The 19,973-nt window shown below is 47.9% G+C and overlaps 1 protein-coding gene across 1 annotated transcript in view; it reads right to left on the bottom strand.

Moving 5' to 3' along the window:
* Positions 1–1,699: 1,699 nt before the first annotated feature.
* BCAT1 (branched chain amino acid transaminase 1) overlaps positions 1,700–19,973 on the bottom strand; it is a gene marked incomplete at both ends in the record, with an annotated part of 43,316 nt that continues 25,042 nt past the window's right edge. Inside the window, 6 exons of the mRNA XM_080913717.1 lie at positions 1,700–1,741; positions 5,428–5,502; positions 7,659–7,799; positions 9,952–10,037; positions 15,203–15,345; positions 17,122–17,285. Coding sequence (XP_080769843.1) covers positions 1,700–1,741; positions 5,428–5,502; positions 7,659–7,799; positions 9,952–10,037; positions 15,203–15,345; positions 17,122–17,285 — 651 coding nt within the window. The remainder of the gene's footprint in view (positions 1,742–5,427; positions 5,503–7,658; positions 7,800–9,951; positions 10,038–15,202; positions 15,346–17,121; positions 17,286–19,973) is intronic.

Below are 19,973 nucleotides of genomic sequence, written 5' to 3'. Positions count from 1 at the left end.
CAATCGCCAAAGAAAAAAAGAAAGGAAGGAAGAAAGAGAAAGAAAGAAAAAAAGAAAGGAAGAAAGAAAGAAAGAAAGAAAAGAAAGAAAGAAAAGAAAAGAAAAGGCCCCTTGGACATATTTTTATCATCCCCACTGATGACCTACAATTTTTTTAACCGTTTCTGTCTAAAAACTACACAGACAGCTGAACATCTGGAGTGGGGTTGAAGTGCTCTGTGTTAAATGTCGTAAGGACTGTCTCTAATGGGAGAAGTTTCTATAACGCCCTCCCCTCAGATGCTCTGAAGAGACCCCAGTTCCATCAGTAAGATGAAAGCTACTGGAGCCAAGAAACCAAAGTACCGTGGCTGAGAGGCGACCTTCCAAGGAGGACAGACTGCTGTCTATCAAGACCCAAAGTCCTCCTGGATGAACTGGGCCACGGGAGAACTTTCCACTCACGGTTCCTAACCACAGAGAACTGGTCTGCAATTAGTGTCTGGTCCTAGCCAGGTGCTTGTTCAATGCTCATTCAGGAGAAGGGTTCAAAGTGTAGATAATATCCAAATCCAGAGTTTCTCTCCCGCCCCCCCTTTTATTTGGCATTTCATACTTAATGTAGAGCATCTGTCATTTCCATGTGGTTGGTATTTCATCTTTCCTGGGCAATCCCTTCTGTTCCAAGATTAATCTTAAGACATAAGACAATTCTTCCAACTCTTCCATGCTGTCTGGAGGAGTCCACGGACAAGAAGGGCAACCTGAGGTAAACACTGTTACATGCTGCCCAAATCAGGCGTGGCTTCCTGAAGGGTTTCAGCATGGAGGGACAGAAAGTACACTTCTAAGTTCATTCTCATAGTAAACAAGTACTGAATACCTACTATGTGCTGAGCTTTGAGGATACAAAGATCTAGAAGGCACAGGACCCCTAGTCTCATAGCAGCGCAGTGAGCAGCCCGTTAGTTACACAAAGAAGGCAGTGCAGACAGTGAGTCTCACTGATAACTTCGGTGAGATTAGTGCAGACCTTGATACCAAGAAGGGACAGTGGACTTAGCGTGGACTCAGGGACCTGCAGAAGCATAGAGAAAAGAAATCTAGGCAACCAAAGTTTTGATTTAAAGGCAATAACAAATCAAGGTATGACACCTGTCAATCACCCCAGCATCCAGAAGGCTGAGACAGGAGGACTGCTCTGAGTCTGAGACCAGCCTGGGCAGATGTTTCAGAATACCAGGCCAGCAGGGCTACATAGGGAGCCCAAATCTGCCCCAGTTAGAAACAAAGGAACAAAACCCAAACAAAAATAAACAAAAAAGCAAAGAACCTCACCAGCAAAAGTAAGAAAAAACCCCCACTCTGAGGGTGCCCATGAGTCACAGGGCGGCCACCTCTGACATTCCCTCAGTAGCCCTTCCAGCACACAGACATCTCATTGGTTGGGAAGCCCGTTCTCCTGAGGATCTGGGTGAGGGGAGGTACTATCCAAAAATTCCTTTCCAAGGAAGGAGCATTAAGCAACTACTAACATGTCTACAGGTGACATTTAACACTGGCAACTTTCTGTGGCTCAAGAGAAAAACAAAAAGCCTTGCTTGGTAGCAATGAACAATGAGACTACGACGCGCAAAACTAGTCACAGGTGGTCCCAGCTCAAGGACAGGAGTCGTCGGTCTTCTGTGGCACCCCGTCACCGATACCCTGAGCTCCGCCATCAGGGTAACTCGATTGTCCAGTCGCTCTCGACCCTTCTGTACTACAACAGAAACAAAAACACGCGTTTCAGTCTAAAAGAGAGCAGCTCGACAAACCATCACAGGTTCCATCAACTGCACCACGGGCTCAGAGCTCGGACTGATCTTCCAGAGGACCTGGGTTCAATCTTCAGTCAGCACCGGGTTCAAGTCTCTAATTCCAACTCCATCGTATCCAGCCTTTCTGGATTTCATGTGCACTGGTGCTTAGGAGAGCACGTACCATCCCACAGACAGTTAAAAATAAAAGTGGACCTTCTACAGAGAGAATTAATACCCATAGTCCCAGCACTTGGGAGGTGAAGGCAGTGGGGATCTATAGGCATTTAGGTCTAACCTGGGCTATGATATCTCAATCAATCAATAAAATGATAATAACCTCAGCATGAACCTGAAACTTCCTTTTCCTACTCCATGGAACAAGAGCTCATCCCTCACGCCCCTTTCCCTGAAGCCTGAGGCCCAGGCTCCAGCTGCCCCGAGCTGCCCCGAGGCAGGCAAGGTAGTGTCTGTAAGATAGCACGTTCCTGGTTAGGATTACATGGAAGAATGTGATGCTTGCCCTGATGTGATGTCTGCTGTGTCTCTTCAATGGCTCTGCTTTGAAGGCTCTGTCCCCAGGGTGGAGCTACCAAATGCTAGCAGAACTTAGGGTGTGGCCTTGGCCCTTAGGTCATTGCCTTGGAAAGGACAGTGACAGCCCCTCCACCAAGCTGCATGGGAACCAGTGTTGAACCTCTAAAACTGCTAACTAGACAAACTTTTTTGTTATGAAATGACTAGCTCAAGTGTGTTGCTTAATAATATGAAACCCTTTGATGCCATATAGTTCAAGGCATTTCCTATCTCTTCCTAGAATGTGTGAATACAGAAGAACAAAGCAAAACAAAACAAAACAAAACAAACAAAAAAACAGCCCAAACCCTAGCATTCAAAGAGCTCTAGGAGGGGCCGGTGTGACTACTTACAATTCACCTTCCGGGTTTAGGTAGCTCGGGAGGTATTTAAATGGTTTCCACAGGAGGTGTGTCGTACATACTCTGCGGGAACACTGTAAGGTTCAGGGCCAGCCTGGTCTACATAGCGAGACCCTGTCTCAAAAACAAACCTAATGGAAATTTTCCCACAGGAATGAACATGGAAGGGCAGCCACGATCCTATAATGCAACCAAACTGTAGGAAGTTCGGCAGAGATGGGTGACATCATGAAACAAAGGAGCATTTGGAGGTGAGAGACATCCTTAGAGAGGGAGCCGGGAGTGTAGGATGGGCAGAAACAGAAGAGCAGGCAGCATGGCCAAGTTCAGCTCGGCTTCCATTCCAGGAGTGCCTCTCCCTGCTGACTGTGAAAAGAAGGAATGGGAGGCACAAAACAACTGTATTGTATTGGGCTCGAGTCCTTGTGCAGGAACCCAGCACCGAGGCATCAGTGTGGATAATTAGCTACACTAGACAAGTACTTATCCTAATATTCAGAAGTAAAAAGTCTACACATCTGAGGCTTCGAAAATTCCCCCTGCGTCACACTGGCAAGAGCATGGGTTTTGCTGTGTGTGTGTGTGGTTTTTGCTCGTCTTTAATTTTGTGGAACACTTTGTAGAGAAACATCATGTTTCCATGTAACGCCCAAAGAGATCAAATGTCAAACGTGATGTATCATCACACTCCTTTTCTCCCCTCAGTAATTACCAAAATTATTTTTCTTGGAAACGGACAGGCTAGTCGCTTGGCTAACAGCACCAATTTGCCATCTTGTAAAGGGATAATTTGGAGACTTGAGGAAAAAAGGATGTGGTTTTGATTATGAATGGAAGGCCCTGTTGCTTCACGCATTGGGGGACACGGGGTGTGTGTGCTTGCGACTGACTCTGAGTCACCTCTGGTCCCATGTTCCTGCGGTTACGGCCTCTGTGTTCTGTCTGGATGCTGAGTGGACCTGGGGGGCTCGTTTGGTTTGTTTTTAAAGATAGGCTCTCTTGTAGCCCAGGCTGGCTTCTGATGACCGTTAACTTCCGACCCCTCCACTTCCACCCGCCAAGTGATGAATTAGAACTAGCAGGTACCGGAAACACCTGCAGCAGGAAACACTGCGGAGCCTGGCCGCTTCCCCAGCCTCCATATTGGAGTTAATGTCAAATGCTCTACCACATGTGTGTTTTCCATTGTATGTGTGTTGTGCACGTGTAGGCGTGTCTGCATGTGTGTATGTAGATACACCTATGAGCATGTGCATGGAAAGTCCTAAAGTTGATACTCTCTTCCCTTATTCAGAGAGACCAGGTCACTCAATCAAGCCCAGAGCTCATGGATACGGCTGGTCTTACTAGCCAGCTTGCTCTGGGGATCCCCTGTCTCTCTTTCAGAAGCTGGAATTACCGGGTGGGCTGTCATGCCATGCAGCATTTACACTGGATTCTGGGGACCTGAATTCTGTGGGTGACAAGCATTTAGGCATTCATCCCCTATGTGCATCTTTTCTATTTAAATCTTAAAAAAAATAAAAGGCCTCACTATGGTCCTGGTGAACCTAAACTCCCGATGCAGACCAGGCTGGCCTTGAACTCAGAGCTCCCTGCCCATACTGCCAAAGTGCTGAGATTAAAGAAAGATCTTTACCAAAAGCACTCACTGGTGTAAAACACTAACTAGTCTCTTTCCGTCTTTATTAGTCATCTAACTTAGTTTTGGCTTTTTGAGACAGGGTTTCATAAAGCCCAGGCTAGCTTGGAAGTTCATTTAGCAGAGGATGGTCTTTGGTCCTCTGAGGTCCAGCAATATAAGATTATAAGTGTGACTAATAGTCTGGTGTGTGAGAGGCTGGGTTTGACCCCACGGCTTTGTGCCCAGAAAACAAGGACTCCACAGCTGAGCTCTGTCCCCAGCCTGAGAAATTCGGGAGATAAAAGCAGATGGCTTATTACATAGAAAAATCAAGTAACAAAATTATGTTTAATTACAACTGTCTTGTCGGGAAATATAAGTAAACAGATAAATGCTTATATAATGTTGAAGTTGTAAATATTCAAAATTCAGAATCAGCAGCAATGGTATCTAAGTGCTGGATCCATAGGTGCATTTAATTCTTCTTTATTCCTTTCCACCCAGTTCCACATTCCAACCCTGTCTCCCATTTTTAATACATTTTCCATTTTTACAATAACACGTATACTCTTAAATCAGAATTTTAAATATAGAAAATCGCATTTCTTTGGGAATGCCAGCTGACTCGACGTCCCTCACAAGTACCCCGCTCCCCCCTCTTTGTTTTTTTCCCATTTCTCTTCTCCCTTCTGCCTTACTCAACCCCATTCCTTCTGTCAGGAACATCTTTCTTAAGTCTAAATTACTCGCCTTTAATTATGCCATTTTATATCTTCCCTTTGTGGTTCTAATACCTGGAAGATGTGGCTCTTACATTGGACCACAACCTGAGCCCCAAGGAGATCTTTTTGAATGTTTATTTTTCTTTTATGTATCTGAGTGTTTTCCCTGCGTGCGCAAATGTGGACCATACGTGTGGAGAGCCTGAGGCACACGGAAGGAGCACCAGAAATCTGGGAACCAGACCTGTGAACTGGTACGGGGCTGCTGGGACATGAACCCGGGTCCTTCAAAGGAGCAGCAAGTGCTCTTATCCTTTGAGTCATCCCCCAGCTGGCCCCCAGCCCCATGCGGTGACAATGGCTACCTGGATATCAGTCAACTTTTCCAGGATGCGACTTGCGAGCTTGGGACCATTCTCCATTGTTGGAATATGCAGCATCTGAGGAAGGGAGAAGAAGTCTGAGGGTGTGAGGCACACACGGTGGTAACAGGAAGTCCATTCCTACAACAGGAAGGCAACCCCGCCCAGACCGAGAGAGGCACCCTAACATACTATCAACACGTGCTACCTCCCTAACCTGAACCAGTCAAGGATGACATGTTCGTTTCCTACCGACTCAATCAAAGACACAAAAGGTTGGAGTGACAGTCTTCAGGGTGTCTTTAGGAATTCAGAATAGAAGGGGTCCCTGGCTAACTCAACCCAGGAGCCTAGGAATCCACAGGATGAATAATTGTCCGCTACTGAGCACTCTGGCAAGGAACCAGACCTCAAAGATCTTTCGCAACAAAAGAAAGCAAGCCATTTCAAAGGGATGAATACATAAAGAGTTTCTGAACCTACATCTGGGGCAAGGCATACTTCCACGGGCCACAACTCCCATGGGAAGGCAGGGTTAAATTCCTAGCTGAAAGAGATCTCATGCCCTTGGCTTGTTTCTGAGCCATGCCCGTTCATGCCTTGCTGGCGGGCTGGCTTTTGATGCTTTGATATTTAGTAGATAGCTCGTATTCTCAGACACTCTTCTTCTTATGCCTTTTAATATAATACGATAATGAGGAACCCTTTGGGCTCTGAATGCCTCCCTGAAGCATTTAGGAGAAGCATTAAAAATAAGTTAACCTTTGTAAACTTTTGATTTCTAGAGCGGAGTAACAGTTGGATTTTAGTTACTAAATGGACAGGTAACATACCTAGATGTTGCCATAAAATACTCAGACTGGGCCCTTACAATCCTTTCTTCCTCTCTTCGCCTTTTCCTGTCCCTCCCTCCTCCCCGATCCCTCCACAGTATCAACATAAAACCAGGTCCTCTCCCCAGTGTGAAATATCTGCATGTCAAACTACGTGAGCAGCCAGCCCTGAGAGGCAAATTCTGAAGTGTTAAGCAAAACATAATAACAAATAATAATATTAATTAATAGTAATGATAATGAGAAATAATAGCAACGATCAACCCAGTCAGCTGAGATGATGATGATGTTCGATTCATACATGGGGGAGTTCGTATCTAACAAGTCATCAGAAGCAGTTAGTCTTGTAGGAGTAACACCCGCCCACCTACAGAATGGCGCCCACACAGTCCCAGACAGCCCGCAAGCCCACGAGCAGCAGCTACACATTTACGGAACGCCCGCCAACGACTCCTGTCTTTACCCTAGAAAGGCAGAGGCTGACAGATGCGCACAAGGACTGGGTTTTTCTACAAAAGGGAAAGCCCTCAAACTGACAAAATTAATGCAAACACAACACAAAGTAAATGTGGCTAAATGGGGGCTAAATGGCTCAGTGGTTAGGGGCATTGGCTGCTCTTCCAGAGGACCTGAGTTCCCAGCAACCACTCGGTGGTCTGTAACTGCAGTCTCAGGAGATCCGGAACCCACCTCTGGCCTCCCGAGGCGCTGCACACACACAGTACACAGACAGACATGCAGACAAAATACCCATACTTGTAAAATAAAAGGAAATAAATCTGTTTTCTAAAACTCAGACAGATGTAGAAAGAAGATAATAGTACATCAGAGAGCATCACTTGAAACGTCCCTAAATGTCCCTGCGGTGTTCTACTGAACCCTGGGCATTGGCAGCGGACAAAGGAACCGACAGTCCTCACGTGCATTCTGTGTACTGTGGCCCCTCCACTCCCCTAATACGGCAGCTTGGAGGCGCAGTCTAACCAGACCACTGACACCCAGCTGCCATTGCAGCCTTCCTCGGCAGGCTGGCATTTCCAGGTGACCCTGGAAGTGTCCATTCTGACCCAGTTGGGCTGACACGTTTGCCAAGGGCAGGGATGACTTGCTATCCTGGTTGAGCTTTCATGAGACCACCAGGAAGATGGACGTGCTTGGGCCAAGACAGACCCATCCCTGCTCCATTTTTCTCTCACAAGTTATGACTTCATTAGATGACATGGACATGTTTACGTCTTTAAAAATTCCTTGCCTTCATTTACTTGCTTATTGTGTGTGTCCCAGAGGTGCAGACAAACGCAGGAGAGGTCAGAGGTTAAGTGTTGAAAGTCACTTTGTTTCTCTTCTGGTATGTGGGTCCCAGGGACCAAAACGATGAACAGTGACAGCTGTTTGTCTCACCTGGTCCTTGTACAGAATGTCTGAAACTGGGCAGACCACGCAGGCCGTCCCTGTGCCGAACATCTCCTTCACCCTGTTCTCCTCCAGCGCAGTGGCTAGGTCATCCATGGTGAGATGTCTCTCGCATACCTTAAACTCGGCCTGTTTGGAATTTTAAAAAGAATAGGAGGAGGAGGAGGAGGAAGAAGAAGAGGAGGTGGTGGTGGCAGTGGTGGAGGGAAAGAGCAGAGAAGAAAAAAAAGAAAATAAAGGAAAGACATAAAAGGAAGAAAAAGAAAGTCACTGTTGGATCCGAAATTGGATGGTGCTATAATGGTCCTTTAAGGGGAACAGGAAAGGGCACATGGTGCGGTTACCTTAACATGCTGAGTATCCTACTTCTAAACCACAGCTTCCAATAAACTCCCCTAGTTGTTCACCACGGAGCCGTGGCACGCATTCACGCACACCTGCTTCAGGACATGCGTGTTGTCATGTATCTCACACGCAGACTCCCTCTGAGAGCCACTTAATGTGTTCGACCAATATTTTGTATCTTTTATAATAAAGAATAGCCGATTTCATTACAGGTTGCTATAATAACCACCACTGGCCTAGGACCCACCATGGGCCAAGGTCTTGAATGCTGAAGACATCTCTCTACATTACAGTTGAGGACTCTTGGTTTCCAGACCAAGAGGGGCTTTCTCAAGGCCAAACAGCTGGCAAACAAAATTCTTTGTGTAACAAATTGTTACCAAATTTGAGAACTAGATTTGAACTAAGCCTCATCTGATCGCCTTCAAAATCCTTTTTTAAAAGGCGGGGGGAAAGGTATCAACTGAGCTCAGAGTTCAAGTAGTCGCTCTTGGTTAGGAGCCTGTGTTCTGACGTGAGAAACTACACTGAGGGCCGTTGCAATTTTGTTCAAAATTAAATGAATTATTAAACAAATAATTTCCAGGAAAATCAGCAAGCATGAGTGAGAACAGCTGAGGTCTGCATTCTGGAGAGAAGAAACAGGAAAACAACCATCCACAGAACAGTGATTGCTGGGCTCACTCTTCTGTGGATTAGCTCCCCTCTCTGGCCAGGCCGTGACCCCACTGCCTCTTGGCATTTCCAACAAAGCTTTAAAATAACCTGCAGTTAAGTAGTCAAGGAAACCAGTCCAGAATAACCTACATCTCATGCTGGGGAGCTGGCGACATAGGAATGGCCCACACCTTGTCCGGACACCTGTGCCTGGTCATTCATTGTTTTAATGGAACGGGAATTTCTGAGCTTCAAAAAGATATCTTTCCAACTGCAAACATATCTGGGACGGGCAAGCTGTTGAAATTAAACCAGCAGCTTGCAAATGCTGTGGGGAAGTGAGCCGGCCACCAGGCAGCTGGGTCTTGTCTGCTCTGGACGTGGTAGGTTTATTTAGCTCACAGCCTCTGTTTGCACCTTTTTACAGAGAAGCTGCTGGTCTGCTCCGAAACTGTGTGTCCCAACATTTGTGTACTAGGACCACAGTGCGCTGAAAACCTGTTCATGGTCTCTGGGGACTTTGGAATCATTAGTCCCAGTCAAGAAGCCCCACCAGCCAGCCAGTTTACTCCACACCCGCCTTACGAAGGCTACGTTACTTCAAACAACAGCCACCCTAAAACTCCAGCCTCTGTCACACGGATGTGAACATCCACGGAAAGCGTTGCAATTGCCTTGAGTGTTTTTAATTTTAAAGTAAGCATTGTGGAAATCTGAGCCAATGGGGCCTGGGGTAGTGGAGGGGGACAAATTGACATTGCCTTGATATCAATACGACAATAAAAATCTGCAGCTTCTTTAATAGCAACAGGCGTACTGGAATAAATGTGGAATAGCTTACAGCCGAAGTTAAGATTGGGTGGGAACACCCAGTGTGGACCAGCTTGGCTGGCAGAAGGCACCCTGTAGACTGGAGCCAGTACAGAAGCCTCCTCACTAAGACATCTTGTTTGGCTGGTTCCTCTGTTAGCTACCAAAAAAAAAAAAAGCCAACACAGACCTTCTAGTGAGATCTTCGCTCGAGGTAAGATTTAAAGATTAGATAACACTGGTGGGAAGTATGGGGTATGACATCATTGCAAAGGGAGGCTGGTTCTGATTTGTGAGTGAGTGTGTGTGTGTGTGTGTGTGTGTGTGTGTGTGTGTGTGACTGTGTGTGTATGTCTGTGTGTGTGACTGTGTGTCTGTGTGTGTATGTCTATGTGTGTGTATCTATGTGTGTGTGTGTGTGTGTTGTGTGTTTGCTGGGCTCACAGAAGTTGTTCGATCAGGCACGCACCCACTCCTGTGCCAGCTCCAGGATACTCTGCCGTGTCACTCCTGGGAGAATGATGCCGTCTAGCGGAGGCGTCGCCAGCTCCTCTTCTGTTAATCAGAAACAGGGATGTTTGCAAAATTCCCCTCGTTAGACAACATACCTCTGCAGTACCAACTCTTAAACCCACTTAATCTAAGAACAGAAGATACAGCTCAGTGTGACTCAGAGTTCTGGTCTCATACCCACATGAGGCTCACAACTGCCCGTGACTCAGCCTCCCTTCGGACTCCACAGGCCCTGCGCTCAAGTGCACATTCCTCCACACGGACAAATAGACACACAGTTAAGAACACAACAGATTCTCTTAAATAAGCAGAGACAAGCAGAGGAGCCAGAGGGTAAAGGCACTGGATCCTGAGTTTGGCCACCCAGGATCAATCCTCTGGAAGCCCACAGCAGACGGAGAGAAATGACTCCCATAAGTTGTCCTCTGACCACCACACATGTGCCACGGCAGGCATGTGCATACACACAACACACACACACACACACACACATACACACACACACTCACAACATAATGAAAAGACAAATAAATAAATGTTAAAAATTTTAGCCCAGAGAGGTAGTGCTCTGAGTAACCACCTTCCATTTATCACAAGCAGTGAATAACGAAAGAGCCGGAGTAATAAAAGAGGGTGGAGTCTGAGTCCCGCTGTTTAGAGCATTCACGGTTCTCCAAGAGGACCCATTGGGCACCTCACAAGCTGGTAACTAGTTCTAGGCATTCCAGCGCCCTCTACTGGCTGCCAAGGGTACCTGACCACACACTCAGCACATACCCATGCTAAAGAATACACACACAGACACACACACACACACACACACACACACACACACACACAAATAATTAAATATAAATACATAAATAGGGCTAAAGAGATGGTTCAGTGGTTAAGACCCTTTTTCCAGAGGTCCTGAGTTCAAATCCCAGCAAACACATGGCAGCTCACACCCATCTGTAATGATCTGATGCTCTTTTCTGGTGTGTCTGAAGACAGCTACAGTGTACTTATAATAAATAAATAAACAAATAAATAAGTAAATAAATAAACAAATAAACCTTTAAAAAGGGTTTAAAAAGTAAATGAATAAAATTTTTAAAATGAATTCTATTCTTAGAGGTGAGAATTAAGAAACATTCTTCAAGATGAGCTTTGGCAAAATTAATTCTCAGTAGATAAAAACTACTCAGTACTTATGACAACACACGCAAAATCTTTCTTGGGCCCCAGGTCACTACCAAACCCAGCAGTTCTGTGAGGGGCCTGTTACCTCAGAATTGGGTGGCCTGAGCCGGAGAGGTGACAGGTGACTGGTGATAAGCACTAGTCAGGGGCCTGAGTTCTGATATCCAAACCCACGGAAGCACCAGACGGGGTGGCTCACACTGGTGTGCAGACATTGGAGCCATTCCCTTGCCAACTGGTCTAGCCAAACCAGCAGCTCTGGGCTCAGTGAAAGGCCTTGTGTCTCAGCACATAAAGCAGAAAGAAGCAAGAGAAGACACCCTACCTCAGTCCTCCGGTCTCCACAGCAGTGTATACACACACACACACACACACACACACACACACACTGCTTCCTCCCAGTCCCTGCACACTGCCTTCAGAAGCCCACACCACCTGCCTTTCAAGCTACACAGGTGTTGCTGGAGACTCAGAGTTTCCCACAGAGATCTGAAGGCAATGGGCTCGGGGAAGCTCCATGTCTTCAAAGGAAGGAAAGAAAAAATGCAAACACAGTCTCTGACTGCACGGGAGACCCTAAGTGAACGTTCCACTGTGAAGGCCAGACACAGCGATCCGACTGTAAGCACCAGGTAACCCTCCGCCACACGGGACCCCCCACCCACTTTAAAGTCACTTTGGTGGACTGTGGGAGTAGATCAGTAGGTAGAATGCTTAGAGTGTGTGTGAAGCCGGGGGTTTGATCCCCGCACCACATGAATTGGATGTGGATGACTTAGAAACGTAATCCCAGTGTTAGGGAGTTGAAGGCAGAATTGGGAATTCAAAGTCACCCTTAGATCAGATTTGAGACTAGACTGGGCTTCATGAATCTCTGTCTTTAAAAAAAAAAAATCATCGTTGGTAGTCAACACCCCCTTTTCTTCCCACTGCTGGCACCTAGCGATGTGGACCAACAAGGCTGAACTCACCTTACAAGGATGCTGAACCTTACACAGACAGCCAGTCTATGGCCTACCCCCTGCTTGCAGAGGGAGCCACAAATACTCGTGGAGAAAACCAAATAGAAACACTAGGTGATTGCCCTGCTATTTCGGGGCTCCCTCAGGACTTTCAATATAGACAGGAACTTTAGAACCAACACAGGTCAATCCTCATCTCACCAGAGAAATGAAGGAGCATCTGACCAGGCTGGTGACAATGAGAAAAGGCTAGCCCAGCCCTGGGACTACTGCTCTCTGTCTCAGGGTAGGCTCTCTGCTGCCCCATGATGGTTTCCAGAGTACACGTCTGTCCATCTTTGTATGCCCCGATTTCCACACAATGCCTGGCCCAGGGAGGCACATAGTTTTCATGTGTGTGAGTATTTCACCTACCCGTACGCATGTATGGTACATGCATGTAGTGCCCGTGGAGGGCAGAAGAGAGCAGATCTGTAAGTGCTGAGAGCTAAACCTGGATCCTTGGGCAGAGCAGCTACTGTTCCTAACAATCCCCGAGCCCTTCCCCAACCTCCACATAAGTATTTGTTTTATTTTAAAACATGAACGAGTGAATTCTCTTTGCTGGGCTACATCAGGGATCATTTGTCTTCTGAAAATCGCTTTTTAGAAAGAAGAAGAGATTGGCCCTGGCGATGTTCCCAAGGGTGCTTGTCATTTGTTAAGTGTTTTTGGTCTCAAAATAAACGTGTTTGGGGTAACTCGTTAGCTAGACGAAAAAATGCACGGATGTGTGTGCGTGCGGCTTTCACACAGAAAGACCTTCCCCACACTTAGCGCAGCTCTAAGACAACACTGAGTTAAACCCAACAGCAGCGCTCACATGTGCAAAGGCTGTTCTGTGAAATGGATTTAACCTCCTACTGTAACCACCAGCCTGAGGTCAAGAAGCAGAACATCTGTCCCCTGGTTCCCAGACAGATCTGATGACATGGGACATCTGTCCCCTGGTTCCCAGACAGAGCCGGCGACATGATAGCATTTGGGTGAGAAGTAGTCATTTTCCTCCGCAACCACAAACACCCTCCCAGGAGCCAGAGCAAGTTCCAGAACACCCGAGAGGGAACAGAGCCCCACAGACATGGCTGTGACTCAACAAATAGCGGTTGGTTCCTGTCCTATGGTCTGAGGGCTGCCGGATTCATGCACCTGATCCTCCAGTGAGGAGTCACAGGAGGGTTGTGTTACATGGTGTTAGACTGTTGGTGTGACAGAGAAGAGGGGTAAAGAGAGAGGACAGTTTTTATTTTTTACTTCTCTGTGTGTGTGCATGAGAGAGGACATACGTACATGTGTGTGAGCCTGTGTATTTTCAAGCATGTGTGCTTATTTACAAGTGTGTGTATGTGCACACACGTGTACATGCATGCAGAACCAGAGGACGATAGTGAGTGTCTTCCTCCCCTGCTCTCCGAGTTAGTTTTGAGTCTCTCAGTGAGTCTGCAGCTCACCCTGTCGGGGAGGTAGTGAGGTCAGGGAACTCCCAGGGTCTGCCTGTCTCTACCTCCTAAAGTTGGTGTTAGAAACATAAACATCGAGCCACACCCCTGACTTCATTTCCCATTGGAGCATTTATAATTCCCGTGAAATAAAAAATCTACGACCATAAACAGGCCTAAAAATGTGCTCCTAAGTTCCAAGCACCTGTCAATGCTAACGGTCAGGACAGATCCACTCCGCCCCCAGCTTTGTGCCGCCTGACTCAACTCGACATAAACTGTCAGCATTTTATCGAACTCATATGGAAGGCACTGAGCATTCGGGATACTAAAGATAGCCACATAGAGTGGCACATGCTTTTAACTACAACCCTACACAGCCCAAGGGAGAAGGCTTTCTGCAAGGTTGGGGCTGACACAAGCTACCAAGCGGAACCTTGTCTAAAACAAAAACAACAACCCTCAAGCCAGGGATGCTATAATCCCATATATTCCTGACATACAGAATGGAGACTCTAAATTTCAAAGTCAGCCCTGGAAGCATAAAGACTTCAAGGTTATCCTGGACTAATCACACAGGACCTTGACTCAATAAAATAACAGAATGTCTGTGATTTACATGTGGTAGTCAGCAGGTGTCAGCAAACATGAATCAATTGGCAATCTCAGGATACACTGGGTTGTATTTGATAGTGTATTTGTTTTGTGTGGGTATATGTAGGCCATACCCACTCGTGCCGGGCCATCAATGTGGAGGTCTGAGGACACTTTGGGGGATCAGTTTGTTCTTTCTACCTTCTGGGCAATGGGTACTAAACTCAGGTCATCCGGCTTGGAGATGCAGAGAAAATCTCTAGGGCTTGTGAGATGTACCAGCAGGTGTAGAAAGGATACCAGCTCTGAAGAGAATGGGGGTGGGGGGCTGGGCTTCTGGAGTAGCCCAGAGAACAGCATCACAGGTAAAACAGAAGACAGTGGAGCGTCCCAGCCAAGCCTGTGGAGCGTGTCTGTGACCTCACTCAGAAGGCTCACAGGAGATGGGAAGTTTCAGCTCAGCCTGGGATGCACGGTGAGGTAAAGCTAGCCCAGGCAACTTTATAGAGCAATGACCACTGGACTAACCAAGACTCATCACCAAAGAATGTTCTGACACTAGGAGAGGGACCAAGGGGAGGGGAAATAAAAGATTGCTCTTTTTAAGGGAAAAAATGTATCTATGCATGTCTGTGCATTATGGGTGCAGTACCCCTGGATTCCAGTAGAAGGCACTGGATCCCCTGAAACTAGAGTCACAGTTGTGAGCCAAGGTGTGGTTGCTCAGAACAGAACCCAGGTCCTCTGCAAGAGCAGCCAGTGCTTTCAGATGCTGAGCCATCTGTACGGCAGCTGAGTTTGAATCACTCTCAAGCTTCTCAAGCCAAACAGCAGAAACAAAAATAAAAACCAACCCTGACACGGTCTCCACAGCAGCCGCTGGACCCCGCCCACTTGTTGACCCCGCCCTCTTGTTGGCCCCGCCCACTTGTCCCCACCCCTGCCCTCTTGCCTTTATTAGCTATCAAGTCACCAGAAGAGCGATTACCTCCGGCTTCGTTTATCCAGTAGAGGAAAAGATTCATCGTGCCTACTTCAGTTATCTGGTTGTCCTTGCCGTACAGCCACAGGACCTGCTGACAGCCGTTCTCCACAGCCTCACGCTGCGCCAAGAGGGATGCTCCGTAATTGCTAGTGAGGAAAAGAAAACCTGCAGTTATGAACATGTATCACCCTACAGCTGCATTCAACTCTAACAGTCTCGAGCTTTTATTCATCCATGAGTGTGTGCGCGCACCTGTGCACCTGTTTAAGAATTAAAGGTGGTCAACATGGCTCACTTGTTAGAAGGCCTGCTGATTTTCCATCTTCAGATCCCACAGGGTGGCTGGAGTAAACACACTTCATGATTGAGACTCTGACTTCCATGCATGCACCATGGACACACACAGACACACCAAAAACAACAGAACAAAACCAAAAACTGCTCCAGCCACTGGTCCATGTCTTCCTGAGTCTCTTTCCCAGCCAACCTCGAAGATTACTGTAATCCACTTATAACTTTTGAAAATTATTAGTCTTAAAACACTAAGCTTGGTCAAAGAATACTTGACATTGTCTCCACTGGAAAACCACAGGGCCATCCCCTGAGTTGAGGCTCCAGCAAACTGATTTCCTCTAAACACTTCCTTTAAAATCCTTCCCTTGGGCCAGAAAAAGGCTTGGGCGGTAAAGGAGCTTGCTGCCAAGCCTCCTGACTGGGTTTGATCCCAGGACCCACGTGGTGGGAGAAAAGAACGGAGTTTGATGTTTAGTGGCTTCAAATGGGAGCCCAAAGTGACCTGGTTTATTCTACCATCTGCTCAGATCACAGGCTCTGTGAATAACACATCTCTAAAACTCAGTGCCCGCCTTGCTCTGGTAACATGAATGCTGACATTCCAGAAACACAAATATGCTCGTGTGTGTGTGTGTGTGTGTGTGTGTGTGTGTGTGTGTGTGTGTGAGAGAGAGAGAGAGAGGGGGTGGGGGGAGAGATGTATGCTATATGCAGTTCCTATAAAGACCAGCAGAGGGCATCAGATCCCAGGGCGCCCGAAGTACAGATTGTCTCCGGCCTGCTGACAGCATGCAGAGAGCTTAACTCGGTTCTCTAGAGGAGCAGCAAGTCCTCTTAGCTGCTAAGCCGGGAGGCTGGAACCCTGTAGCGGATGCTCAGCGGAGATGTAACAATGTAACAATGCTGTATTGACCAAGACAGAAGGAGCTGACCTGAGGCATCCACACTCCAGAGAGAGTGCTCCGAGGGGGGTGGAGAGCACATGGGGCTTGGGGGACACCTTTCACATCTGGCTGCCACCACCCTCATGTCAGAGGCCTATCACTAGGCTATGACATGCCCAAACCTCTCAGAACATCGCTGAAAGTCACTTTCCAGGTACACCTCTGTGTGTCACCAGTGTGATCCAGCCCCGGGGTACTTGCCCCTTCTGTTGTATCCACGGAGGGGCATTCTGAATTCACACCCACAACTCTGAAACTGGCCAGCACATCTCCTTTGTTTCCTGCCAGCTGGCCGGTGAGGCTGGTCAAGCTGAGCTAAGCCGGGCTTTCCTCTGCTCCTTCACAGAAGGTGCGCCTGCCATCTGTGGCCAAGCAGACAGTGAGACTGGCACCTTCCCAGCCAGACAGGGTTCCCTGGAGCCAAGTGAAAGCATCGCTCCCAGGACCAGCCTAGAGCCGGAAAGGACACTGATTCAAAACACTGCTCCACGCCTGTGTCACGCTGCTGCCTTAGCGGGCGTGCCACGAGCAACACCTCCAACAACCTACACATTTACAAAGCTAAATCTTAAACCGCAGGCAGCTACTTGCTTGTGAACACTACCGAGAACACAGCCGTTGAAAGCACACAACCGTCACAGCCAGGAAGGACACACGGACACGTAGACGCACGGACCGACTTACCCACCCATCTTGCAGTCTCCGGTCCCACCTTTCCAGGCTCTGACGTACTTTGGATTGGCCCACAGCGACACTGGAGTAAAGGACCCACTGGAAAAATAAGGTCCCACGGGGCTCAGGATCACAAAGAGGAGGGCTTTGGAAGGCCTCTTGACTCCAAGAGATGGCTGTAATAAAGAGAAAAACCACACCCCTGTAACTAACAATGAGACATCCTTCCTAGAATCTAGAATAGACTCTAGAATCGGCTTCTTAGAGTCTAGAATAAACCCAAACAAAGTAAGCCTTTTAGAGAATATACTGAAAATGGGTATTTAAGTTTGGGGGATGGGTATGGGACACAGATGGCTCAGTACACAATGCTTGTTTGCTGCGTAGCATGAAGAGTTGGCTAACCGGAGTCTGATCCCTGAGCCTCACAAGGTGGAAAGAGTGCCGACCTCTACAAGCTGACCTCTGACCTCCACAGACATGCTATACCATGCACGGTCCCCCATCAACACCTCGCACACACAACATAAATAAATAATCGTGATTTAAGACAACTTAAGTCTCATCTCGGTTTGCTTTCAGAGTTATGATTTCTGAGGAAGACACACGGCAGTTGCAGATGCTGCTCAGTGTTAGAATGAGAGCCCGTCTCTAATTCCAGGACAGAGCCCCCTGCTGGGCGCTTCGGAAAGCGTGCGGACTGTGTAGCAGGCTGGGCATGGGGAAGCAGGCTGCGACCGTGCCTGCCTCTACAGCAACTAGTGACAACAGAGGCAGAGGTGCAGACAGCACAAGGCCCATCAATAGGAGGGGAGAGAATGTGGACCTCACAGCATGGACAACGGGGAGCTGGAAAGGTGACTAACACTGGCTGCTCTTGTAGGGGACCCAGGCTCGTCTCACAGCCGTCCATAACTCCATTTCCAGGGGGTCCAGCGCCCTCTCCTGACCTCTATGCTGTGCACACACACAGCCCATGTACAGGCAGACAAAACGCCCACACACATACAGACAAACACAAATTAATCTTTTGCAAATGAATACAAGACAGAAGACAGCCTTTTCCACATACGGGAAGACTATAAATTTCTCCAGCACAAGGAAAGCCAGGAAGTTGGGGCGGTGGATTATCAGACACTCGGAGTCCCGGAGGCTGTGTGTCCTGAAGACAGCAAGCTCAGCTCCAGTCGGCTATGAAATGCTGGGCTGCAGGAACAGGCCAGCAGACCAGGATCCCCAGGGTGGATGCTGGCTGCAGCTGTGAATCTCCACCACAGTGGCTGGCGGCCACGCAGGGGGACAGGACTCTGGTGCCTACTTATGCCGTCTGCCTGATGAGCCAGGGCTGGACTCAACGCGGCCACTAACCTGAGTCTGCGTCTCAGCCTCCAGCACACAGCCTGCACCAGGCCTCGGTAAGAACCGGGTGCGGAGGATCTGGAAGCCCCAGGAGGCATCTGTGGGCTGCTGAGGAGCTTATGCGCCATGTATGCTTGGCTACCTAAGTTCAATCCCCAGAACACAAGAAGGAGCCAGAAGTGGCAGGAGGCCCGTGTGATCCAGCCCTACCGTGAGGTGGGAAGAAGACAACAATCGGCCCGAAGTGTGTGGGCGAGCTAGCCTGGCGCTCACAACACGGCCGATAAACCCTGCCTCATCCAAGTGAAATGAGTGAGCAACTTCTGAAAGCTGTCCTCTGACCTGCACACTGTACTGCGCCATGACACAGGTGCATGGGGCACACACACACACACACACACACACACACACATGCTTACACACACATGAGCATACGCACATTCACACTCACACTCAGATACATACACACACTACAACACTCATACACACATATTCACACATTCTCACACATCACACACACATGCTTACACACATATGCACATATACACATTCACACATACACATACTCAGATACATACACACTACACACACCACATACTCACACACACACTCACATACACACCACACACATGCTTACATACCTATGCACATTCACACTCACACATCACACACACATAAACACATATACACACATTTACACTCACACACTACTACTCACAGACACACACGCACATACACACACACACATGCACACATACACACACTGTCTGTGGTGTGAACTGTGTGACTGGGTCAAAGAGACCTGTCTAAGATCAGTGGGGCTGGTTTGAATATGGTTGGTTGGTTGGTTGGTTGGCTGGCTGGTTGGTTGTTGGTTGGTTGGTTGGTTGGTTGGCTGGTTGGTTGGTTGTTGGTTGGTTGGTTGGTTGGTTGTTGGTTGGTTGGTTGGTTGTTGGTTGGTTGGTTGGTTGTTGGTTGGTTGGTTGGTTGGTTGGCTGGTTGGTTGGTTGTTGGTTGGTTGGTTGGTTGTTGGTTGGTTGGTTGGTTGTTGGTTGGTTGGTTGGTTGGCTGGCTGGCTGGTTGGTTGGATGGTTTTTGTTTTGAAACAGTCTCTTTACATATCCCTGGCTATCCTGGAACTTACTTTGTAGTCCAGTCTAGCCTTAAACACAGAGATCCTCCTGCCTCTGCCTCCAGAGTGCTGGTATTAAAGGTGTTTGCTCTTTAGTAGGAAGTGTATTGGAAACTGAGAATCTTCTCTCCTGCAGGAAGGAAGCCTGAGAACTCTGTTGTCCTCATCTGGGAGAGAGGGTGCACAGATCCACACCTGGTCCTCCCAGCTCTGAGGGGACCTTCTTATTTGAGACTTTATTCAGTGCTGAGCCAAGAGGACGTGAGACTGTGGGGGAGGAGTCAGACGGGAGGTGGGAGGTAACTTAAAAGTTACTGTTGCGGCTCTTAACTGTCTCTGTTGCTGGGAGCACTTCTTTGTGGTTAAAGAGCCT

This window comes from Micromys minutus, assembly GCF_963924665.1.
Source record: "Micromys minutus genome assembly, chromosome: 3".
Lineage (NCBI taxonomy): Eukaryota > Metazoa > Chordata > Mammalia > Rodentia > Muridae > Micromys > Micromys minutus.
Note: the sequence above shows the minus strand (reverse complement) of the source record. Positions and strands in the feature narration are given on the sequence as shown.